Consider the following 26309-nt stretch of genomic DNA (forward strand, 5'->3'; position numbering starts at 1 on the left):
TGAGCGAATTTCCGATATATCCGAGTCTGATATATCCATATAACCATTCACACTCACATTCATACCTATGGACAATTTGGAGTCGCTAATTAACCTAGCATGTTTTTGGAATGTGGGAGGAAACCGGAGTACCCGGAGAAAACCCACGCATGCACGGGGAGAACAGGGATGGCCGAGGGTGGAATTGAACCCTGGTCTCCTTGCTGTGAGGTCTGCGCGCTAACCACTAGACCGCCATGCCGCCCCTTATAATGTAAATATAGATTTACATTTTTGTGTTAAATAGTATTGTTGCGTTGCATGTTTAAATAGAAAAAAAAGCTTGTTTTTCTTGGTTAACTGGACAAATTAGCATTCATTGTACTGGAAAGTTAGCTTATTTGAGTTCTTTAATGTTGTTTCTCCCCCAGTATATCAATGATCATGTATATTCTCATCCCCAGTTGATATCCAATGGCATCCAAAGATGAAAAGTTTGGAGTTATGAGTATTTTCTTCATGGAAAAGCTAAAAAATGCATAGCAAACGGCAATGCTAATGGCTTCCTCATGTCGCTCACTTCAGGTGTTTGTGTTTTATGGATGTGCAGGTGGGCTTGACACCATCCGTCTTCATGAAATGCAAGGAACTAAAAAAAAAAAAAAAATAACTCATCAAAAGATAGCTGGCTTTGTGGGGGCTGCTTCATTTGTTTTTACAGGCCCGCCGGCAAATTTTATAACACCAGCCCTTTTTAAAACAATCGTTGGCTGCTTGTGGAGTTTGACAAAGGTTGCAAATTTGGCGAGAGACACAAAGGCAACACAATGCGGCGCGGCGGCTAGAAGTAGATTTCCCCACGGCGTGCCATCACCTGCGCGCAAGCCCATTCATCTCAGGTTTGCGACGCACACTTTGGAGACCCGAACGCAGCACGGATACGGTAAACACGATGAAAGCGAAGGAGGGGAGGGCGGAGGGAGGGGTTGGTTGGGGGTGGGGGGGGGGGGGGGGCACGTTTCGGGCGCGTGCTCTCCAGCAGGCAGCGGACAATGCAGAGCTGGCAGAGAGGCTGCCTCGTGCCAGGGGGAATACAGTGCCACATGGCGCCCTCTTATGAGCGGGGGCCAGCCCTAGGGGGGGGTGTCGGCCACTGTGCATGTGCACGTGTATGTACATGAGTTTGCATGTGTGAGCGTCCATATCTTTGAGTTTGGGGTCATAATACACTATATCATTTGATATAATATATATATTATATAATATTGTATGAGTGTGTGTGTGTACACTGAGAGGTGGAGCACAGGGTGGGTGTGTTGGAGGTGTAGGGGGGAAGGCGAGGGAGGGGGGGGCGGCCGAGTCCCACTTCCCTTTTGCATGTTAAATTCCTCAACATCTGTTCGAGCCTTCTCGGCGGCAGCGGCGGGTTGCCATGTTGGTGTGTGTTGCGTGTTGGTGTCTGTCTGCGTGCGTGCACGCTCCGCTGAAGGTGCTCCTTAATTAGACGGAGGCTCGTTTTCAGCAGCACTTGCAGGTAATGTGAAGCACTCGCACTCGAATACAGAAAAGGGGAATCGAGTCGCAAAAAGCTGCGACGTCGTCGTCGTCAATGCGACGCCAATGCTGGTCAAGCTAACGTCCATTAATGTTACGACGACGCCGTCACATTTGAACTGGGTCAACCCGCCGCGTGACCTAGCTTGCGCTCGGCTTTTGTCTTGTTTTGTCTTCTAGCACAGATTCCAAGATGTGGGTTAGCATTAGCATCCCATGTGCGCGCATGAATTCGGAATGACAGCGATCTCGGAGATGAAATATTCAGGCCCCTCGTGTGCCCTCTCTGGAGTGAGCGCGACGGGAGTTCCGGGGCGCAAAAACAAACGGGACGCAGCTGCGCGGGGCCTTTTGATGCCGTGTTCGAAAAACTTTTTACCTCGTTTACCGAAGTTCATTTATTAATTAGCTGCTAGTTTCTATTTTTGTGGATGAAAAGATGGAGGATTCGGCACACAAACATTATGGAATTGGCTCCAATGGAATATCAATCTGTACTTGTTGATCATCGAGAGTTTCCCAAAGATCCATTATGGAATTATTCTTAACAACCTACTGCAAAAACAAATCAAAGATCAATTATTTAACCAGAGCGCTCTGCTACTGATACAGGTAGATAATCTACAAAATATTGCGCAACTGCAGGGTCTTGAGACACATGCTAACTCGCAAACTAGAGAGCTAGCGACCTAAACGGTAGCCTTCAAGTTATTTCCTTTAAACTTAAATAGTGAAAAACTTACCACTTCCACACGGATAGAGAGGTTAACTATTAACAGTTATTTAACCTTTAACATGAACAATAATCAAACGTAATATTTTTTTCTGGGTACATGATACCATACAGCATCCATATCAAACTTGACATTAAACTTTCATATCAAGGCGGGGGCCTCAAACTAGTGTCCTGCGGGCCGCGTGTTTGAGACCCCTGCTCGACATCTTTGGAAGAAATGCCGAACGCAAAAATCAAAGATCCTCTATAAGACAGTTCGTTGTCATTCCCAGGCTGAATTTTTTCAGCGAGCCGCCAGTTGAACACCCCCTCTACAAGCTCCTTACGGCCCCCGGGCTGACCTCGTCTCACGCCACCTTGACGCCAGGTCTGCCAAACTTGTGTCACATCATCGCAGACCTGGTGTCATCTTGTCAAAAGTGCATATGCCAACCGGACGCCGCCGCCGCCCTCCAGCCCGCCCGTGCCAACGTCACGCTACATCGGTGGCAATCCTCGGGCGGCGGCGTGCCAAAAAACAGTGGGACCTCCTTCTGGGGTCCCTGGACGGCGGCGGACGCTGTAAGTGGCTAAAGGTCAAAAGTGTGCTTTGCGGTTGTTGTCGGTCAGTGGACGCAATTAAGCGGCGAACGGCGCAGGCGAGTTCTCGTTTAAAAATGTCTGCCGGTCTCGCAGCCCGTCTCCCACCAAAGCCCCTCACCTCTGTCTCCTGCTCTCCTTCCCCTGATGCCTGCTGGCACTTTGGGAGCAGTGCCCCTCCAATCCCCTCCCTCCGTCCCCTCCTCCCTCTCTTCTGGATGCCAGCCGACGGGCCTCGCAGTGTGGCACGCCATCTGCTGCCGCCCGCCCCGGCAACCCATCCGCCCCTCCCTTCATCGCCGCCGCCCGCCACCGCCGCCCCCAACCCCTGCAGACAGCCGCTACCCACAATCCCCCTCTGCCTCAACCCGCGCGCCGCATCGAACAGGAGGCTTTCGCACAGATCACTTCACCCCTCCGATGCTCCTCCACCATCCACCCCGCCCCTGCCGGGGAGGAGGAAGACGGGGAGCGTGTGTGGTGGGCGCCTCGTGGGCAACAACGTGTACAAAAATACATAATTTGGTTTTTTTTTTGTTTTAGTTGAAAACATTCATACGTATGAGGAACAAATATTTCATGTTTGATGCCTGCACCGTTGTTGGGCGTTCGGAGGAGGAAATGGAGGTCAGAGTTGAAATGGGTCACGCTCTAATTGTCAACTACAAAAGGCACCAGTGACGGGCGATACTAATGATTTTACCCGTAAAACAGCAATAACGATATTTCTGAGAAATAAATACGTCGGCTTCAGGGGTTGTCGTTAAGGAGGACGTGGTTACCAACGATATTTTTATGGCACCTTTATTTTGTTTTTATTTTTAATTATTTAGTTATTTTTTTATTATTTCTTTGTTTATTTTTATTATTTTTATTTTTTTCATTGTAACTGTTGCACTTTGAGATCATTCTTTTGATGTAAAGTGCATTATAAATTAAATGGATTATTATTATTATTATTTATTTTTATTTTTTATTTATTTTTAATTGTAAGTGCATTATAAATTAAATTGATTTTTATTATTATTATTTATTTTTTATTTATTTTTAATTGTAAGTGCATTATAAATTAAATTGATTTTTATTATTATTTATTTTTATCTTTTATTTATTTTTAATTGTAAGTGCATTATAAATTAAATTGATTATTATTATTATTATTATTATTTATTTTTATTTTTTATTTATTTTTAATTGTAACTGTTGCACTTTGAGATCATTCATTTGATGTAAAGTGCGTTATAAATTGATTATTATTATTATTATTTGTTTGCACAACTCAACAGGATGTGGCGCTCTTTATTTTGAAGGCCTGCGTGTGTTTCGACAGGAAGCCTGTCTCGTTTCACTCAGAACTTGCAGGATGTCAGCAGGCGTCGTAAAACGCTTTTTGACATTAGCAAGCGTTAAAATACGACACGGCGAATCGCGCAGAAGAGCTAGCATGCTCTGCTAAACTAGCTCGCTCTGTTAGATGAGGTTTTTCCGTTTTAGGCCGCCCTGTCAACGTGTTTAGTTCGGGAGGGGGGGGCGGGGTCGTGTTTGTGATGACATTGTGACATTGTGTTTAGCGGTCCGTCAGGGAAATACTTCCCCATACAAACAATGATAGCATTTTAGTCACATGATGATAAGCAAATTCTGTAATTGAGTTAAGGCAGAATGATGGAAGAACCAATGATTGACACTTCCACTTCCACTGTGTCTTTTTCACAATGCATGAATTTAGGGCCAAGAAAAAACAAGCTGCGAGCTGAAAATGGTCCCCGGGCTGCCTTTTAGTCACCACTGCCCAATACTCTTCACAGCCACTAGTGGGCATACACACACACGGTATCTTGAGGATTATGTGTTATTCGCTTCAATCGGCACCTTTGTTTATCATTTTGGGCGCGGCGAGAACATCTCTCGGCATTCCCACGCAACACCTAATCAAACTATTTCGCTTCCGCAGAATTTTTCGAGGTGGGGTGACGTGATGTCAGCGCTCCCTGATGTCGATTCGAGATCCACATCAAACTACGGCGGGGCACAGAGCGGCGGGCTATTTGTGTTCCATCCATCTTTGTGCGGCTACGGAGCCTCCTCGCTGGCACTCTATCCATCAATGAGCGCAACATTAACTCTCTGGATCGGAACCAACATCCCCAGATCTCTCGCCATCTCTCTTCCCCGCCCATCGCTCTGCTGAACACACACACACACACACACAGCAATACAAGCCCATGCACCATTAGTATGCCATCCACGGGAGCAAAAAAAAAAAAACTCCAGTTTATTTCCTGCACTCATCCCAAATTCTCTTGCTCTGTTTGAAAAAAAAAAAAACACACATTCCCATTTAACCAAGCCCCCTCTGATGTGCGGCTTGTCTCCATTCACCTCCTCTTTTCTCTTTGCCCCCCTCCCCACTCTCCTTCAGTTGGTGTTAATAATTTAACTAGTGAGCTGGTGCAGAGCTGGCCCCCATCCAGGCCTGCCGATTGCCACCGTCGCTCTATTTATGACACTGTGTGGCCGTGCACATGTGTGGGATGCTGTTATATATATGTATATATATATATGTATATGTGTGTGTGTGTGTGTGTGTCTACCCCCATTTAGCCAATAGCAAATTAGCATCCGCAGCCACGAGACGAAAATTGAAGTTCGGCGAGGACAACACATGCGTCAGGAGCGCTTATTCTTCTCGGCCCAGATGGGTCACGGTGCTGGATCATTTAACTTAATGTTCACACAAGTGGGTTTGTGTGTGTTGGTGTGCTGAGAGTGGAGGCTGTGGAGGGGGGTGGGGGTGGACGTGTGGGGGGGGGGTTTGGCTGACTGCAATCCACATTTAAATCGTATTAATAGTCCGATTCTTACTGAACTTGCAGGTTATTTCTGGAGCGGAGGTGCGATGGAATCTTTTTGTCACTTTTAAAACAACTGAAAATCTATGCTTGCTAAGTATACTGCATGTACAGTAATACTGCATTACCTTCCATACAAATATGACATAAAGTACTATAAATATAAATATAAATATAAATATAAATATAAATATAAATATAAATATAAATATAAATATAAATATAAATATAAATATAAATATAAATATAAATATAAATATAAATATAAATATAATTCCAAGAATTTTAAAAAAATATATTATTTAAAAAAAAAAACTAAAATATTATTGAAACACAGCATTTAAATAAAATATCTGTACTGTGAATGCATGCATTTTTTAGGTGACAATACTATATAAATACTAATATTTATTATTTATATATAATATATAATATTATTTTTTATTATACCTTTATTTACCCAGGCAAGCAATTTAAGAACAAATTCTTATTTACAAATGCAGCCTGTTTAATTTCTAATAATATCATATATAATAATAATAATAATATATATGTATATATTATAAAATAATAAGGTAAGGTCAGTGAGTGATGTTACTGAAAGATAATCCAAACTAAAATATGCACATGCGTACATTAAGAAGTATTTCCTTTTCATATCGTGTATAACGTCGGAATTGAACGCATCAACATCACCTGAAAGTCCTGAACGTACCGTGCAGGATTTGAGAAGTGTGTGACACGGTGTGTGTGAGAATCTCCACGTCGCCTCCCACACCTCTCACCCTCCCACGGATCCGGCCCACGAGAGAGCGGATCACGACGCTCACGTTTTTCCTCACACGCGCCATCATCAGTCATGGCGGTGAAGCAGCCCGTCATCCTCTTTTAGCGTCACTTTACGGCTCCCCCAAATGAATGGACGCCTTTGTAGCGGCGCATTTGGAGCCTGTCCAAAAAAAAGGGAGGGGGGGGGGATTTTTAGATGTGATTGTCCTTGACTTTGTCTTTTAATAACATACTCACGCTCCCAAACATAACTGATGCTATTCTGTGATGAGCTAGGTTTAGATTTCACAGGAAGCCATGTGCACGCAGGATGTGGGCAGGTTGGGGGTACGGGCCGAGAAAAAGAATTTTTGGTGCAGATCCAGACAAAATTGCTATGTTTAACTTTACAAGATTACAACATTTTTTCCTTCATTTTTTTTCCCGGTGAATAATGCATGAATCTTATGAAGGGCAAAATTCCCCACATAGGCAGAAGGTAGCTTTACATTTTTGGTGCCGATCCAAATGAGAATTGTTTGGCCTTGGCAGAGGTCTGCACGGACAAATGTGGTGTGGATCGGGTTTAATCCCAACTGTTAAAAATATTAAATGTACAAAAAAAAATTCTATGGTGCTTATTCTCACTAGGGTCATGGGAACTGTTCAAGAAATATGTTTTTTTGGGGGGGGGGGGGAGGGTTCCCTTCTTAATTTATTTCAGACATGCATACTATGTTACATTACTCTTTCTCACATATACACTTATAATACAATACACTTACAATATCTATTTATATATATATATATATATATATATATATATATATATATATATATATATATATATATATACATACATATCTATACATATCTACATATCTCTATATATATACATATCTACATATATATACATATACACACACATACATATATACATATACACACATATACGTACATATATACATATACACACATATACGTACATATATACATACACACACATATACATATATATACACACACACACACACATATATATATATATATATACACACATATACATATATATATATACACATATACACACACACATATATACACACACATATATATACACACATACGTATATATATACACACACACACACATATATACACACATATATATACACACACACACATATATATACACACATATATATACACACACACACATATGTACACACATATATATATATACACACACACATACATATACACACATACATATATACACACATATATACACATATACATATACACATATACATATACATATATATATATATATATATACACATATATATACACATATACATGCACACACACAACACCTCATTACTACACATGTCTGAAAAGGAGCAGGAAGAAGCAAAGCTTATGAAATCCTACCCCTTCTCCACGCCATAGCAGTTACCAATTCAATAAGTGATTTTTTTTCCACACATATAATCACAGAATCTTACATAAGACAAAACAACAAAAAAAGAGTGGGAACATCGGACACCCCAGCAAAACCCCAGGACATTGCTGAAGCACACCACCAACCCCGCCGGTCAACCCACCTGGCCCCGACCCCCCCTCCTAGCCCCCCAGCCCCTGAGTGAATGTTCATATTGCAACATTTTCCCACACGTTCCTTCATTTCTCATGGATCATGCTGGAATTGGGTATTGGAGGCCTTGTTGGAGGTCTATACTGCCATCACTGTGAGTTTTTTTACATGTCTCTGCACAGCGAATGAACACCGCCATGATAGTAAACAGACATATGCGAGGCCGCCCACCGCTCCACCCCAACTTCAATTTCGATACCTCATAAGAGCTCTTTCACACTTGCCGGGCGAACACAAACACGGCGTGAACGCCTGCGTGCGCGCACAACCTGCACTGTCATTAATTTGAAAAAGACGGGAGGGAGGTCATCGCACCAGACGGTGGTTCTTGCGTGCGAGCATGTGTGTGCCGGTGCGAGTGGCAAGACGCGTGCTCACATGTATGTGAGGATATATGGGGGGGAGGGAACACAAACACATCAACACACACGCACACACACGCACACACGTGGTGATGTTGACAGGTGGCTGTGGTAAAGAGGTGGTCCCTGAGCTGGGGTCTGCCCGTCTCTGGCTGAGGCAGAGAGGAATAAAAAGCTCCCAGCAGCTGTCGCCCTAATTCCTCTAACACGGTGCTTGTGCTCTGATTAGAAAACAGATCTGGCCTCTAATTTACTCCTGACACCAACTAATGCTCGAGATCTCAATCGCACCCCAGTGCGGAAATGGCCGCCGAGGCCCCGAGTCCGAGCGACCGGTGTCACGCTCAGGTATGCGGAGGTGGTGTCTCGCCGGGGCGCCCTAGCGCCAACTTCCTGGAAACGTCCAAGCCTGATTTATTTGCTGCTTTGCTTCCTGTGAACTTTTGGGAACAACAAACACAAACGGTGTCGTCACGGAAACGAATCTTGTGGTTTTCCCTTGGGACGTCGTCACATCGTAAACGACATTTGCGCCCCCTTATGGGATGTGGTCATAATGCTTTGGAATATCACGGTTAATTGGTTCCACAAAGTAGGATTCCTTATTTATAAATGGAATATTTCCATAATTCGAGCATTGATAAGTTGTTTCCGACCTTCTAAATACATTTTTTGACATTATTGGAGCCCTCTCGAAATGAAATAACACCCCTCCTATTACCCAATATAGTAGATATAATAAAAAAATAAGACATATGTGTTGCGGGTGCTAGGGAAACTGAGTGGGGGGCGGCCAGGAAGTGATGTCATGGGTTCATTAACGCAACTGTATCTTGCGTTCAGGATTATTGTGCCCTGTTATGAGATCATTCAAACCCCGCAATAAAAGGCCTGGCGATCAGTTCTGGTGCTTGTGTGTCTTATCAAAGATTACAGTAACATGACTGACACCTAGTGACCAGTGTAGAATACTACATATCACATCATCTTTGAATGCATCCTCTGAATTATATTTGTGTTTTAGTTCATTTTGCTATTTTTATGCAATGGAAATTATGACATTTATGAAAATTCGAAGCTCAAAGTGGCAAAGGATTACTGTAATACAAGTATTATAATAATGAGACAAATGCTCAACGACTTACGGACAATTAGTAGCTACATCCAAAAGTGTTTTTCCCGCAATGGTGGCCATGTTTTCTTGCTCAAATTAAAAGGTGCGTACCAAATTTTAGTGTAATACGCCCAAAAAGCCAAAAGTAACAGTGGCTGATTTTTCAAGCTGTGCGAGTATTTCAGGTGAATCTCACTTATGAGCGCCATCATGTGGTTCACGTGTCAGTAAAACAACAGCGAAGGCAACACAGTCAAGCTGCATCTTCAGGGGTGGAAGAGTTCGAGGAATAAACAGATGCATACTCGGCTGTAGGAAACGTCCTTGGTTTCCACCTGCTGTCAAACACACACATATAAAAAGTTGAAGCAACTAAGAACGCCAAAGTGATGTTTGGCGTTCCGTTCCTACAGGGGAGGAGGAGGAGGAGGAGGAGGAGGTGTCAGGCCCGTGTGTCTGTGTGCGCTGACGGGTCCGGCCCAGCAGGGGGCAGAGGTGTGATGCGGGGGAGTGGGAGGTGACAGCTCGGTGTCACACGGCACACTGGGTGTCACCTCGCCGGGGCCCAGAGAGACAGAGACAGACAGCGAGGAGGGAGGGGGGGAAAAGGGGGGGGGGGGCAGAGAGCATGGATGGAAGGGCGAGAACACACACGTTCTCGTATTTGTGACTTTGTGGGGATGCTTGTCTTGTTCTGACAAAAGTATTGGGACAGAATCTACACAGAAGGACCATGTGTCTTGGCTTGTCATTCCAAATCCATCCTGTAGGTGGCATTATACAACACTGGACAGAAGCGGCAAAAATAAACAACACGACATGTGACAGGTAAGTTAACACACAACAACACACAGGAACTTCCATTCTATGTGGCTAACAACGTGAAACTTGTTATTGTTATGAAGTTATATATAATAACTTGTGTTATTAAGTGTTATTTACAAAGTCAATGAGGTCGATGGCGTTAAACTTCCATGGGAAAAACGGCTGACATCATTTCCGCTCCTTGCTATTTTGTTAGCATGCTAGTAAACGCTGTTGTTGTGATCCTCACTGCTGGATAGAGTCTACCAATATCGGGAAATTTGAGATTCTTTTATTATCGTGCATAAAATAAGTGTTGTGTTGTTAAATAAGATGTAATAAAGGTGAGATAACATGGCACATTTCTTATAAAACGCAAAAGCTCTGTTTTACCTGTCCGCACACAAACACGATTATGCAAATTAGACCATGACATCATCGCTTTCCCTGTTTTCCCACAAGGTTTAATGCATACAATTGTCCAAAAATATGTAAAGAAATAGATCTTGAAGTCCCAATAGTCCAAAATTGTGAATATTATGTGATGTGATGTTTTTTTCTATACAAAATAGTCTTTCATGTGTGCTGCTATAGTGTGTGTTTGTGTGTGTGTGTGTTTTATTTCCTCTTTCTTCTGTCGCTGTCCCTTGTATCTGTCTCCAGGGACTCACTTGGCATCTCTCCCTACTTTTAATTCTCGCTCGGCAAACTGCTGCTGTCTGAGCACAAGCTGGCACCATGCGTGCACGCGCACACACACACACACACACACACACACACACTTTTCACCAATGCACTGGTGCACCCACCCTTCCTCCCCTTCCCTCGTCATCTCCTCAAAGAAGCCATGAAAGACAACCCACGTATTCGTCCCACGTCCGGCCGGCTCTGGTGCGACGTACACGAGAGTGTGTGTATGTGAGTGTGTGTGTGTGTGTGTGTGTGTGTGTGTGTGTGTGTGTCATCACTGTCGTCTCAAATATGGCAGGAGAAGCCGTTAAAACACACAGCAATGAGAGGGTACAAGTGGAATTCAAAGAGATGAGCGCAAATACACACACAGCGAGATGAGACGGCGAGATGCTCGGAGCCCTCAGAGGGAACGCGCTACATCACAAGACGACACACACACACACAGAAGCTGAGAGAGACACACACATTACACAGCGTCCCTGCTAGTCGGAATACAAATCCAGTGTGAAAGAAAACACAAACATGCTCGACAAGCCCTACAAGCATAAACACAAATCAAGAAAATAAAAAGGACACTATTGGTTCATCCCCCTCCCTTCTTGCGCAAGCGGTCCTTTCAGAATAAAGCACCTGTCAGCGCATCCATGCACGTGTACACACACACACACACACACACACAAATACATTCACATGGAGTCCGACTTCAAACGCGAGAAATAAATAAGTTAAGGACGAGTCTGACAGCGGGATGAATAAATAACAGGAGGAGAGCTAGGGAAGCAAACAGGAAGCAGGAAGCAGGAAGGCAGAAGGCGCCGTGACTTGTGGAAGGAGCCAGGCAGCCAACTAGTGTCACGTACGCACAAACACACACACACACACACATATCCAATCTCATTTAGCTTCATCTGACATCTATTAGTTCTGCAACTGAGTATAGAAGTACGGTGTGTGTGTGTGTGTGTACACAAAATATGACAACCTACCACAAAAGCTACACTACTCCCTTTTAATAATTTCTTTCACTTGACTTTACAGGGCATCAAACCCGGGGCTGACTGGCTGGAAGGAGCGCTGACACGACACAGGAAGTCATACGCACAGGAAAGAATGAAGGATTGGGATGACGAGATAGCTTGTTTGTACGAAGCAATCTCCCCACTGAATCGCTACTCTGCATTGAATATAAAAATAGAAAAAAAGCAGTGCGGGATTTGCGAGGAAGGGGATTGTGCCGAGTCATTTAACACACTGTGTTAAGGAAAGAAAAACAAGTTTTTACACAAATTTACAAAACAAGAAACTAATTAGAAAGCATTGAACTGCGTACTTCAATTGTTTGTTTGTTTTCATTTTTGTTCCATTTCTTTCTACTCAAGTGTTTAATTATCGGTGCAGCCCTTTTTATTATTTTATTATTTTTATTAAGAGCTTTTAATGCTTTCCTATACTCCCGAATGCACATGCGATATATATATTTGACCTAATGGCACTTCTGCACTTGGCCGCACCATACTGACACCTCTGGCCAAACAAAGTATTGCTTCATCAACACAATTACAGTCATCCCATGCAATATCGCACTTCGATTACCACTCCCTCGCAATATCACGGTGTTCCAGAAATACTGTTTTGTGGTAGACTATTATATAAATATATGTATACTAAATATTTGATATGTAGTATTCTGGTCACTAGGTGGCAGTAATGACATTAAACATCGAGACATTAGCTTACATGAAGTCAGCCATTCATTCATTTTCTACCGCTTATCCTCACAAGGGTTGCGGGGGGTGCTGGAGCCTATCCCAGCTGTCTTCGGGCGAGAGGCGGGGTACACTCTGGACTGGTGGCCAGCCAATCACAGGCCACATATAGACAAACAACCATTCACACTCACATTCATACCTATGGACAATTTGGAGTCGCTAATTAACCTAGCAAGTTTTTGGAAACCCGGAGAAAACCCACGCATGCACGGCCAAAGAGTGAAAAAAGGTTCCTCCCATACCATGTGGAAGTGGTAAGTTGTTGGTTTATTAAGTTTTAAAGAAATAAATGCAGTTAGCTCTGAAGCTATAGTATAGTACAAAATATTTATTTGGCATTACTTGTTGAAGCTCATTCATCAACACATTATAAGGGGACTGTCCAAATGTCCCCTCGCATTCAAAAACACTCACTAGTGGCTCCATCTTGCTTGTGACATCAGCAGCGATAAAAAATGACATGCGCAACGGCCGGTGATGCAAATTAGATGATTACATCATGTGACCCCCGCAGCTCACCACCACAAATAGATCGCAGTTCTTTGGGGAAAAACCGAATACAATATTTGCAATCTCATTATTTCTCATTTTTTCTACGTGTTGCAGGTGTGAGAACGGCGTACAAGACGCCAACGGGAGGCCGAGACACTTTTCTTCCCCCTTTCCCATAGGAGAAGGGCGTGAGTGTGAACACAAGTATGCAAATGAAACGGTTATTATTGCATTGCTCATCAAGCGGCGCGGAGAGCGGACATTAATAGGCTGATGAATATGCATGCAAATTTGTTAATTAAGTTAATTATTCTGCCGCAAAATGCATTCGTCTTCCAAGGACATCTTCCCCAGGATTCCAACCTGCTCCGCTCATTAGTCATGCGATATTTTACACGGGGCGCCGGCACGAGAGGTGGCAGTGGGAGGGTCCACGCTGGGGGTCGGCGAGTGCACAATATAAGGTCAACGTGGCTTTGAAGGCACCTCAAGAAGAGCAGCGAGAGCCCCCGAAAAGGCGCATAATGGCCTTCTAATGACGCCCAGTCATTCATCAGCTCCTCAAACGTGAGGGGTCGGCGAAAAAGACAAAAGCGCGGCGCTGGGTTACAGTCGGACGTACGCCCACCTCCGTGCCAGACGCTCACGCCGTCCCTTTCCTCTCCGCTAATTCCCCCTCTTCGCTGCTTTTGCTCTAATTGCTTATTAAAACCCTCTTAAATGAACTTTTTGTGCCAACTTTCCAACACATTAATTAATTGTTGTAGCCAATTAAGTGTCGCTGCGCAAATGAGCTTCAGCACAAATGGTCCTGCAGGGCCCGTCGACAACGCCCCCCCGCCCCAACACACACACACACACACTCACCAGCACTACGCTCCTGCTCCTCCTCTTTTTTTCTCCACTGACGACTTTCCCAGCAGCCCTTCTGCCTTTAAAGATGCCGTGTCCACACAGGAAGTGGGAGATGGCGCAGGGAAGTGCGGCGTCATGCAGGGACTCTTCAAAGACCTAAAAGAGAGAATAAAAAAAATGTAATTCCATTTTACTTACTCCTCAATGTTAACTCAAAGTAGCACATTTTTACTCATAATAATGATCTAGAGTGCATGAGAAAGTTGGACCACAATAGCAAGTACATTAACACAGTAACACTACCGATAGTAAGGGCAACCTTTCCCTGTAGTGGATGCTGACTACTAATGATACTTCATAAAAAAATTACACCAGTCGGTTGCCTACAGCCACAGCTGTTCATGCCAGTGCTTTCCGACCCGTTTCTAATTAAGACACCACGACGGTTATTTGCTTTTGTAGACTTTGTAGACCCGCCGAATTTTATTGAAATAAAGGCGCCCCATATTCCAGTCAGTCAGTCGCCTTCTTACATCTGCACCTCCTAAAATCAGAGTGGCCTCCATGTCGTGGAGTGACGGCCTTAAAAAAAAACAAAAAAAAAGTTACGAGCATGTGTGTGTGCGCGCGACAGAAGCTTCCCTCGCCAAAACTATAAAGTGAGACGCAGTTATGGCGTCTATAAAAACACACTGTGACGCTGTGACGCAGTAAAAAAAAAAAATATTTCACTGCTGGGAAAACACTGCAGACGTTTTTTTTAGGGGGGATATGTCACATCAATAAAGAGTCTGAATTCGGACAAAATGATAGACAGATAGACGCAGGGATGCATGCACTGACAGACGGGAAAATACATATCACCTGACTGTAACATCAACAGACAGTCGACAGTCGGAATAAAAAGACAGCTTGACACAGATTGATTGACATGGACAGACTGACAGCGACATGGACGCATACTGTAGATAGACGTACTGGAAGAGGGAACAACAGTCGGACAGACTGATCCCTGGACAGATCGATCGACCGAATGAGCGCCTCAATCAAGGACACTCAATGTCAATCATCGGTCAGCCAACAGGTCTACTACAACATGTCTTTTAGTGCTCTTATTCATCACCTCTTCTATTCTTCTAGCGGCTTCTGCGCCAAATGAAAATGTCCTCTCTAGCAAACGCTCCATTGTGTCCCGTGGCAACATGAGGAATGATCATGGCGCTCCAAGCAATCAGTAACAGGAAGCATATTGTCCTTTTTACCACCGACTCATTAGCTTACCTTTGTTTCATGTCAGGGTTTTAACTTAGTCAAGCAATCAGCTAAGATGGCGGACATGTCGGACTCTCGCATAAAAGGTAAACAAAGCTGGACAATCACTGCTGTTGTTCAATCAGTGTCACGGCACTCAAAATGGAGGCTGCGTTCCATTACCATGTCGTCTGTGGAATGGCGACAACATGCTCCAGATTGGCAGCATGGCACATTTATGGGCATTTCCACCCCCCCCCCCCCCCACACCCCCACCACCACATAAGATGCCATGCTGATTGATGGCGCAGCCTGGTGCGCCTCCCTCTCCTCGCCCTCCTGATTTATTCGTCTCGTCTCTGTGACTTGGCAGTGGCGGTGCCCGTTCCTCCCGTGGAAGCTCCCTGCGGGCACATTCACTATTATTTGGAGTCCCGGTGGGCGAAAGCATCAGACGGAAACATACACGGAGTCATGCACGTGTACACAGCTGCACACACACACACACTGTCTGGTGTGGCACTCACACACACTCACACACACAGTGAGTGGGCCTGTGCTGCAGGGCAGGTGAGCCACTGAATGAATGCATCTTTCACCCAGAGGTCTCAGCTGCACACTTGGGCCAAGAGGGCTAAGCATCTCTGTTAGGCTGCCAAGTGGGGATGCTGGTCCGGCGTGTGCGTGAGGCTGATCCCGGTGCACACGCACAAACACACACATATGCATCTGTGTGCACACGCACAAACACACACACATGTGCAAGCACTGGCAGGCTTGCCAATATGCAGTTTATGATCCTTGTCTGCCTGTCAGGGGCTCCATGAAGAGATCAAACCTGGGTTACAATTCATATTCAACACAGCTAATGCTAAAAAAATACATTATATATATCATTTTACCTAAATTTCACTCATCTGTAACATGTTGAGAAGCAAACAATGAGGTTAAATCCCCCTGCTGCGTTGCATTAAGCAGGAACTTTTAATCTGATTGGACAAAAGGTCAGTCTAAATCCGCTTCGGCCAATCACATTAACATGTAGGCGGGAGCTACAACAATGGCGTTTATGAACTACTAAGCTAACAGTTACGTTTGTCTAATTGAGGGTAAACGGCAGGTGAGTTCTATCAATTAACGCCATAATATTGTCGTACTTTATTAAATGAATAAATGTGGTCCAGTTTTTACAAGCGGATACAAAAAAACGAAGCGAAACTCTTCAGAGTGAGGCTACTTACAAGCTAACGCCGGGAGTCTGGTGTTTGTCTAAGCCACGCCCCCAGGATGTTGGCCTTTTACTTCCTGATGGACGCTGATTGGCCCTCTTGACTTTTGAAGTAAACATGAAAGTACCGATTACATTTATTTTTTAAATTAATTTATTATTTTTTTAAATTATTTTTTAAGTCTATTATATATTACACAACAACAACCTATATTAGTCATACAGTTGATTATTTTTTTATAATTTATGTTTATAGTTCAGGGCATGTTTCTATATATTTTATTCATGTCCCATGTGATCCACAACCTCTAAGTGGCCTGGGGAATGAAAATGGGATTCATTTTGGACAGGCACATTCTAGGAAACCAACAAGCAACAAATCAACTGGTCGCATAACTTCCTTTAATAAACTTAAAACAAAACACATATTACAAAATATTTGTTTTCCTCTTAGACACATGAAATGTTTTTTTCCCTCTTCCAAAAGGAAAAAAAATAGAAACAGAATCATGGACCATCATTAGAATTCTTTTCCAAGCGTATAATTTTCTTTATTTAGAAAATAATTGCACCAACAACAAAACAAAGAGGGAAAAAAAAGCTTTTGCTGCACACAGGGAGGCAATGAGCAGCTTTGGATGCCCTCCAGGAAAAGCGCTTAAAAGTCATCAAGTATTTTTTTTTTTTTGCGACTAACTTCATAATTGACCGAGCAGAACTGTGATTTCGTGTTTTGAAGAGCAGAAGATGAGCGCTACGGGGCTAAGGCTTGTCACGACACTGCTGAGTTTATGACTGTAGAATGGATTCAAGAAAAAAAAAAAAAAAAAAAAGCATCCGGCCTTGTAGTTAGCGCCATCCACAAGGTCACTCAGGAGGGGTCATGAAGAGTCCAAACAAGGAAGTGAGCCAGCATGTCAAGTTCATCGGGGAACCACCAACTGTGTCTTGATTCCAGTGGGCGTCAAAAACCTCCTTGGTGGTCGGCACTGCAGGGGGTGCGACATTCATTCATTTGGGACGAGAAGAAATCAGGGAAGCTAGAGTCATCCAGAAATCAAACACTTCCTGTTGAATCCGATGGTGCTCTCTCAGGTAAGCATCGGCTCAGTCTTAACGGGCTGTTCCAAACCGGAGGTCCTGGTCTTTAGGGAACTGTGCTGTGCGAGAAGAACCAGGTACCTCATCCGAGCCCTCCTGTGCAGGTAATGGTTTAGAGGGGGAGTCTGCAACCCAGGGTGGCTGCCCCTGCCCCTGCACGGCAGGTGACGGGGCATCGCCACCTGGAGAAGCACTGGTGTCCGAGTCTTGCTGGGAGATGAACTGGAGCAGAGCGGCCGCCACCGCGGGGCTGATGTCCTGGCTGGGGTGGACTTCAGCTGGTCGGGTTGATGGAGGAGGACTGGGCGGGGATGGCGGACGTTGCTCGGTGGATGGGGGTGCACCGTGGGTTCTGAACGGCTTCCTTTTCGGGACATCTGAAATAAAAGACACTATATGTTAGCTGGCATAAGTGATGGATGAATGGGAGAACAGCAGCTGATGTCATGCACTAGGTTGCGGTTCCAGTCTTCTCCACAAGAGGGAGCCATCCAATATTATAAACAAGCATAAGCATTAGAACTTTTTGTGTCATCCAAACAAAATGCCACAATTCCAGCCTGCTTTTGCATTTTTATACAACTTCCAAATGAAACAATGAAAAGGAATATACAGGAAGTTGGGGAGAAACACTGGGAATGGCATGTTCAAAGCTGGACTGTGGGGGGGGGGGGGCAGAGTTAAAAGTTGCACTGACTTGACTGCACGACTAACAATCATTACTGGCTATTTGCTGTCACTTAAGCACGTTCTCAATGATTGAAGTCATTTAAGCGGTGTGAAGAGATTAAAAAAAAAAAGTGTGTGGAGGGGGGGGTGGGGGGGATAAAAGAAAAACACATGCAGGTGAGGTCTAAAAGATTGAAAACATTTATTTCAACTTGATAATTTATTAGACGTTGCGTGTAAAAATGGCTGACCAGACAATCTGAAGCTTCCTGCTGAGGATGAGACAGTGCGGAGGTGAAGATAAAAGACAAAAAGGGGAGGTGATACACAAGCAATGACTGTGAGGAAACAGAGTGGGTGAAGGAGGGGGGTAAAAAAAAAAAATCCTGCGTGAAGTTTTTTTTTTTCTCTGCTTTAAATGAATGACACTTGACTTTGTGGTGCTTTTATTGTGTAACACCAGTGGGCCGTGTGCAGTGAACCGTTACGGGTGCCTAGCTAACATGAAAACACTAGACATTTTTGGATACATTTGTCATAATGTATTGACGGGAGGGTGGGGGGGTACACGGGCAAAGCAAAAGAAAAAAAAAAGGCTGTGAATTGAGGAATGTCAGGGTTGAAAACGGGAGGGGGATTATTTGCCAAATTATTATTTTTTTGATTATCTTGCTAATTTCAGATAACGTAAATATTACTGTGTGATAGAACTCTAGAGTAGCAATACTTGTTCTACTGCAGTCCCGAGTGATTTCCACACGACCCTGCTTGTTCCCCCGTGTCACCTCCTACAAACTAAAGCCAGACTTGCCCTTGCGGTCAGTAGTAGAGGCGGATGAACCGCGCGTTAGTGCCTCCTCCGATTGGACTCCGTTACTCTCGTCGGTTTGCTCCTCGCCTTGCGGCTTCATGATGTGGCCCAAAATGAGAGCCAGCAAGTTGGCCTGGTCCTCCGGGATGTGGGTCGCGTCGCCGGAGGTTGGCGAGCGCTCCTGCGGCTCGGGAGGCAGCTCCGCGGGGGGGTGGGTCCTGGACGACGACGACGACGACGTTGTGCCCCGTCCCTGGTGTTCCGGAGCCCCCTGGTGGTGGTCGGAGGCCTCGCTGAGGGCGGACAAGGACTGGCTGAGAGTCTCTGCGTTTGAGAGGTTGAGGAGCTGGGCCGCTTGGGGCAGCGAGAGATCCGTCTGTCCCTGGAGAAGGTTGAGCAGCAAGGCCAGCTCCGTCTGGTTCAACTGTTCGGCAGCAGCTCCCAGCGCTGGAGGAGGAAAACCGCAATTAACATCTTACAATAGAGTGCTTATGGCAAGGGGGAGCGGTCTTTTTTGGGAGAGAGGCGGGGTACAACCTGGACTGGTTCCAAATGATTTGGGTGCAAACTATTTTTTGCCATATTCAGGCTAGCACAATTACTGGAATAATAATAATAATAAATAAAAATGTCAAGAGGCTCCTTTTGTCATCTTCACCACTTTTTTTCTTTAGTTCATACCTTAGCGTATTTTCACCTACAATACACTCATATTGTGTTTTATTAAAATGTGAAGTATCATGCAAGATGTCACACAAGACCTCCGCGAGCACCAGAAGACCAGATTGTGGTTGGGCGTTTTACTTTTTGCAGCACTGCAATGAAAAGATAAAAACACAATGCAAACTATTTATTTAGTTACTTCGTTACCTGATAAGTCGTTGTCCGGGAGGGCGGCAGCAGGCGGCTTTCCCGGCGGAGGAGGCGGGGCTCCGGGCGGGCTGGTTTGCACTCGACTGTTCTCGCCGCTGGAGGTGCCCGACGCGTCCTTCCGGGGCACTTTGGGCACAGGCACATCTTCGGGCAGCCCGCTCTGGCGCGCCCGCCGCCGCTTCTTGCTCCACAGCTCGTGGCAGTCTTGGTGGTGAGGAAGACTGCAAGGCATGGCGCACACACACACCGATTTACGCCAACAAGACCGAGAGGATACAATAGGTCAAAAACTAAACAATGTACTGACTCTGGTGGCGGCATCTTGCTGGGGTCCACGTCGCTCAGGAAGTCGCTGTGGAGAGCGACCTCTGACGTGCAGCGCCGCAACGGGTCGAGGGTCAACATGCGGTCCAGCAGGTCCAAGGCGGACGTGGGCAAGCTGTACACACAGGAAGGCCATTTTCAGCTGTGCGACTGAGGTAAAAAAAACCTGAAAAAGACAATTTGGACGACAACATACAAGGCAAACTCCTCCCGTAGCCGCCGTCGGTACTGTTTCTTGGGCTTCATGGTGTTGAAGAGGGGCAGCTTGATGACGTCAGGCCAGACAGCAGGACAAGGAGAGCCGCACAGACGACTGGAGGACAAAAGGGACATCACCAAACTGTTTCCTGGTTTACAAAAAGCAATGACCTACCTGATGAGCTCCAGCTGCAGGAGCTCCTGGTTAGCTTGAAAGATGGGCTTCTTGGTGAACAGCTCTCCCAGAATGCACCTGAGGCCACAGGTAGCAGTCACGTGAGTTGAGCAACGGCGGGAGGAGGAAGTGATGAGGAAGCTCAGACACTCACCCACAGCTCCACACATCGATGGCTGGAGAGTACCTCTCCTCCCCCAGCAGGAGCTCAGGGGGCCGGTACCACAACGTGATGACTTTATTAGTGTATGGACGACTGAAAGCAAAGAAATCAGCCACAATATGAAGCATATTGTAGCATAACAGTGCCATCTAGTGGCGAGTCGATGCTAATACAGAAGAAACTGCCAAGGATATATCATCACTATCAACGGAGTTGCGTGCATACACAAACAAAACACGCCTTACCTTTCTTCAGAATTGTAAAGCCGGGCCAAACCAAAGTCAGCCAGTTTGATCTGACCCCTGCGGAAACGCACCAGAGCATCTCACATGAGCGACACGTGACAAAGCGAGCTTCAACTCCCATCTGGAGGGTAGGTCTATACGTAGGTCTCACCTGTTGTTGAGCAATATGTTGGAGCACTTGATGTCCCTGTGCAGGAAGTTGTTCTTGTGGCAGTAGTCCAGGCCCTCCATCAGCTGGCGCATGAAGCTGCGAATGTGTTCGTGTGAGAACTGGACCAGGCCCGACTCCAGCAGGCCCATGAGGTCGTGGTCCATGTACTCGAAGACCAGGTAAAACGCTCCTAAAAAACACAACAAATGGCTATGATAGGCTGCAATGTGTTATGGTCACTGGGTTCATTGCTTAAAATGCAGCCTGGAGCTAGGCTAACTTTGTCACCAAAAGTAGACAAACAAACCAAATTTGTGGAAAACCAAGACAGGGAAAAAGTTATACAGTACATGAGTAACGTCAAAATATTCATACTCCAAAAATAATATTTCTGAAGATTGTTTCAAGTAGAAAATTGAAATTAAAAAGCACAAAGCGCACTGAAATATATGCATCTTCTTAACATATATCCATGGCTTGGTTTACAAAACATCTAAGTGGCCCTTGCATGCTTTCATTTTTCAGTATGTGGCCCTCCATGAAAAAAAGTTTGGACAGCCTTGATCTATGAGACTCATGTAAAATATGTTAATATGCTATGTGATTGTTTACTGCTGGTCTTGGCAGTGCTGCTTACCTTTGTCCTTTTTAAAGTCCAGTGCATCCTGCTTGTCGGTGACGATCTCCTTCATGTTGACGACGCTGCTGTGTTTGAGCTGCCGCAGGATCTTGATCTCCCTGATGGCCGTGATGGGGAAGCCCTCTTTCTCGTTGTCTAAGCGCACTTTCTTCAGAGCCACCAGTTCGCCTTGATGAGAGTTTGCGGACATTTGGAGGTCAGCTTGTTTTTTTTAAAACAAACGGTGACTGTGAGTGGTCTTACCCGTGTCTTTGTCCTTGGCCTTGTACACCTGGCCGTAGGTGCCTTCTCCTATGATACCTATGATGTCAAACTTATCCACGCATCGCTTGCCCCAATCGCTTTGGGTGTGCTTGCGCTCGCCGTAACGAGGGCAACAAATCCTGACAAAACACGAGTGAGATTTAATTTGGAGGCATATCAAATAAAAATGTGACACAAACTAACTTTGGTCTCTTTTTAAGGACTGGTTGTGGAAGCGACAATCCCTGATGGATAGGCAACTGGAGGGGTGAGCCGTCGCCTCCGGGCAGGGTAGGCGGTAGCGGGAGGTCGATGATGGACGGCCGGCTCCGCATTTCCTTCTCCTTTCTGGACCCTTTCTGAGGATGAGTGGTCCTCTTTGGACTGGGGAAGGAAAAAAAGAGCATTTGATGTATTTTAGCATACCATGACCATTAAGGGTGGTGTTTCAAGGGTCCTCACCTGTCCTGAGAGTTTCCCAGCAACATGGGGGGTAGAGGCAGAGGGGGCAGAGTCGACGTCTTGTGGAGCGGCGTCTGTCGGGCGGGGCTTCGCGTGGGAATAGGCGCTGGTGATTTGGCGGGGACTGAGGGCACAGGTGGTTGAATGGTGATCTCGGCCTGCGGGGGCGGCGTGGGTGGGGGCGGGGGAGGTGGTGGCACCGGCGCGGCAGAGGTTGTTGGACCAGAGGGCTCCGGGGGTGATGGCTCAGGAGGAGGAGGACCAGCAGGGGAGATGTTGGAGGTGGAAGCGGATGCTAAAGGGGCGGCAAGTGGCGCTTCCATGATGGGCGCACCTTGTGGTGACTCCTCGGGAGGCAGAGATTCCATTTCTCCCGAGTCCTTTTCCTCCTGCGCATCCTCAGCCTGAGGGCGTGCGGAGGAAGAGGATGCCGCGGGTTTCGGTGGAGCCAGGGATGCCGCGCTGGTGCTGCTGGCACGGGCGGCCGCCTCGGCAGCCTGCCGTTCCTTCTTCCTGCGGGTGAGCTCGGCGCCCAGGCTGGAATTGAGGGGCAGGCGGGCGGCGGGAGGGGAGCGGCTGGCAGGTCGGCTGCTGTAGGAGCTGAGGCCTGGACCGGTGGAGGAGCCACCGTGTCTCTTGCCACAGGAACGAGAGGAAGACCGACGGGAAGAGGCGTACTGCATCGGGGATCGACTCCTGGAGCGGCCAGAGCGTCTAAAAGCCAAGTTAAGACAAATTTAAGTGGAAAATGTTTAAATATCGTCTGTAAGCTGTTAAAACCAAACATCAAGTTGACTGGAGCAGCGGACGGGGTCAACTGCTAATAACTGACACCAAGTTGGGAATTTTCAGATAGCAAACTTTAAACCGGCTCTACTAGCAATCAAGTAGCGCACCCAATTTTTGTCTCTAGATGCCATTAAAATCAGCAATTAATTGCACATAATTAGTGGTGGAATTGCTGCCCAAGCCTTTAAATGTGCATTTAAAATGGATTTTAAGTTGCATTAGCAGTATTTAAGACATGCAAAAGCAATGTTTAGTGCTCCTAAAAACAAAATGGCAGAGGTGTGTCACTCCAAGCTGGTTTGAGTGTCTCAATCAGGCTTTTGTTTGCGTCATGCAGGGGAAACGTGATATCGCTTATTCAATCTTTACAAATATTATAAGAACAATGTGTGTTAGCTCATAAAGCTATTTTCTGGACTAGCAAGCTCAACGGGTCTCTGGTTTACACTTTTGGATACAATAACTATATATGTTGATGAGGCAAACCATGTCTGTGACCTCCAGACATGTACCTCAAATACTCACCGAGACATGGGGCTGGTGCTGGAGGACCGGCGGGGAGCGTAGGGGCTGATGGAGCGCCTCCTGGAGAAAGGGCTGTTATCCCTCTCAAAGCTGGAGGACCTGTGTCTGCTGCCATAGGGGCTGTCCGATCTCTGCCTGCTGTGGTGGCTCGCGTCCCCGTAAGGACTGGAGCTCTGCTGGGCAGCTTTGCGCCTGATGTAGCCATCGTCCACAGGTTGGCCATACCCGCTGACACCACCTAGTGGGCTCTCATTCCCGGCCCCGGCTCTCCTGGGACTGGGCGACAGAGCAGTGCTCGGGGGTTTCCTGCGAGGACTACCTCGACTTGACTTTCCCTTTGGGCTGGACTTGTGGCTTTTGGAGGACTTGCGGTGGCTCCTCTCCCCTCGGACCTTTTCTGTGTTGCCATGGCCGCCTTCCAAGCGACCTTCTCGTCTTTGCTGTTTTTCTTTGCGAGACTTGCCCGAGCGGCTGCTCTCCTTGCTGCGGGACGAGGACGTGGAGGATGTGCTCCCTACGCTGGCTGCAGGGTGCACCTGGGACGCCAGCAGGGGATCGATTCGTTTGAAGTCTACCTCTTGTTGGATGTAGCGTTTGGATGGGCCGGAGGCGGCAGATTTCTCCTTGCCCATCCGAGACGCCCCCTTCTCCCGGTCCTTGCTGCTTTTCTTCTTGCTACCACGCTCCCCATTGCCGGGGTCTCGAACCTTGTTGGGGTCCTTGGACTTTTTCCGGGAGTGTCTATGCGGCTTGCTCTCTCGGGTGGGCTGTTCAATGAAGTACTCCGGCGAGGGCTCCAGTCGCTCCACAACAACCCTCTCAAGTGGTCTAGAGGCCGGGGGGTCTGAGAAGGTGTCAGAGTCCGAACTTATGTCATCATACTCCACCAGAGGCTTCACCAGGCTGACACTAGGGGGCGCAGTGTAGCCCAGGGTAAAATATTCGGGCGCAGGTGCGGACGATGGTTCCCGAAATTTGGCTGATTTATGTCGTTTACGTTTGCTGGAGGACATTAGCGATTTTAAATGCAACTTGCCGTCTTGGCTGGCCATGTCCCCGGCAGCCGTGTGGAACGAAGCATTGGCGCCGTGCGCCAAGCTGCTGATGCTCGATTCCGGCTTCCGCTTGGTCCCATGGTGTCGGTCCGACCCAGGCATCCCTCAAGCCGGCGTCGGTACCTCTCCTCCTGCGGCTGGGCCTTGGCGGTCCAAGCAACTCATTAACGGGGGCGTGGATTCAAGTGCAAATCCTCAGTGTTCCCAAGCACACAAAAATACAGCAAATGACCACACTAGGCCGCAAACGTCCCGTCGTCGTCCTCAAAGCTGATTCATTCCACTTAACGTCTCGGCCGAACTCCTCGAAAAAGACAGCAAAAAATCCACCGTTGCTGTCCAGCGACGCAGAACATTTACTTGGACCGTAAATGAAATTTCCCTACCTAACATTGGAGCATTTGTGCTGTCGTCTCCGTCTCAACTTAGCTAGCACCGCTAGCTAGCTAGCGCTGGGCAGCTAGCGAGTGTAGCCGTAAAAAAAGAAAAAAAGTCCTTTTGTCAAAGCTGTCCTTGTCCGGTGCCAAGTTAGGGAAAGGTGATTTTATTCCACAGAATTACGGTCTTAGCACTCAGTGACGAGCAAATGTCTTCACTTGAAGACGCTCGTCTCGCCAACAAAATGAAAACTTGACCCGGTGGATGCTGTTTACATGTTCCCTTTAATGTAAGCTTTATCCCCTACAATCTCAATATTGATAAGAAATCATAGTTTTTTCGTGTGCAATAGATGTTCCAGTTTACTATCAATGGCTCTGGAAATCAACCAGGCCTATATTTAGGGCGATGCTAATGGATTTAATACATCCACAGCCCTAGCAGCAGGAGACTACAAACGCCATTGTGGCTCCTGTGACTAGCAACTTCTGCGCAGGACGGAATGGACCGGAACTCAGAGAGTGTCAATCAGGGGCGTATCCCAGCAACATCCAATCAGCTGTACGAGTCCGCCTACTTTTCCGGACAATTGACAGATTGAGGAAGTATTTTTGGAAAGTGGCTTTTATTGTGACAACAATCGAAGTGAGAATGAGGCACACGGACTGTAAATGTTAGTAGTATAATAATACTTTGTACTTTTCATTTAGCATACAAAACTGAATTCACAAATCACAAACTAAGCATTATAATTGAACGTCCACGTGTATCTATCATAAATACGTGACAGTAACATATTGACAAGGTGATGAAAC

General features: G+C 46.1%; 1 protein-coding gene and 1 long non-coding RNA gene across 3 annotated transcripts in view; both read right to left on the minus strand.

The window, feature by feature from the left end:
* The window catches only part of LOC131103494 (uncharacterized), a 37413-nt gene extending 20647 nt beyond the window's left edge, over positions 1-16766 (minus strand). The window contains exons 1-3 of one of the 2 annotated variants that reach the window (XR_009119614.1): positions 16367-16677; positions 14226-14369; positions 6416-6649 (exon numbers count right to left, since the gene is read on the minus strand). This is a non-coding gene — a long non-coding RNA (uncharacterized LOC131103494). Of the gene's footprint in view, positions 1-6415; positions 6650-14225; positions 14370-16366; positions 16678-16705 lie in introns of those variants that run through there. The other variant, XR_009119615.1, reaches the window with a different exon arrangement.
* Positions 16767-17105: 339 nt separating this feature from the next.
* On the minus strand, positions 17106-26024 carry cdk12 (cyclin dependent kinase 12). The gene is made up of 14 exons (XM_058049840.1): positions 24062-26024; positions 22748-23461; positions 22490-22669; positions 22286-22425; positions 22040-22210; positions 21403-21592; positions 21252-21308; positions 20998-21099; positions 20844-20921; positions 20667-20783; positions 20454-20585; positions 20144-20367; positions 19274-19720; positions 17106-18170 (listed from the first exon to the last, which is right to left on the minus strand). Exons 1-14 carry the CDS (start codon positions 25216-25218, stop codon positions 17806-17808), a joined length of 4074 nt encoding a protein of 1357 aa, XP_057905823.1. The 5' UTR covers positions 25219-26024; the 3' UTR covers positions 17106-17805.
* Positions 26025-26309: the final 285 nt, after the last annotated feature.

Source organism: Doryrhamphus excisus, chromosome 15 (genome assembly GCF_030265055.1).
Source record: "Doryrhamphus excisus isolate RoL2022-K1 chromosome 15, RoL_Dexc_1.0, whole genome shotgun sequence".
Taxonomy (NCBI): Eukaryota; Metazoa; Chordata; class Actinopteri; order Syngnathiformes; family Syngnathidae; genus Doryrhamphus; species Doryrhamphus excisus.

Bases quoted from the DNA above. Each gene is read 5' to 3' on its own strand.
- cdk12 (XM_058049840.1), bottom strand. From the start codon at position 25,218: ATGCCTGGGTCGGACCGACACCATGGGACCAAGCGGAAGCCGGAATCG. The intron at 22,670-22,747 runs GTGAGGACCCTT...TTCCTTCCCCAG, and splicing joins CTGGGAAACTCTCAGGACAG to TCCAAAGAGGACCACTCATC. The intron at 21,309-21,402 runs GTGAGACCTACG...GCGTTTCCGCAG, and splicing joins AACATATTGCTCAACAACAG to GGGTCAGATCAAACTGGCTG.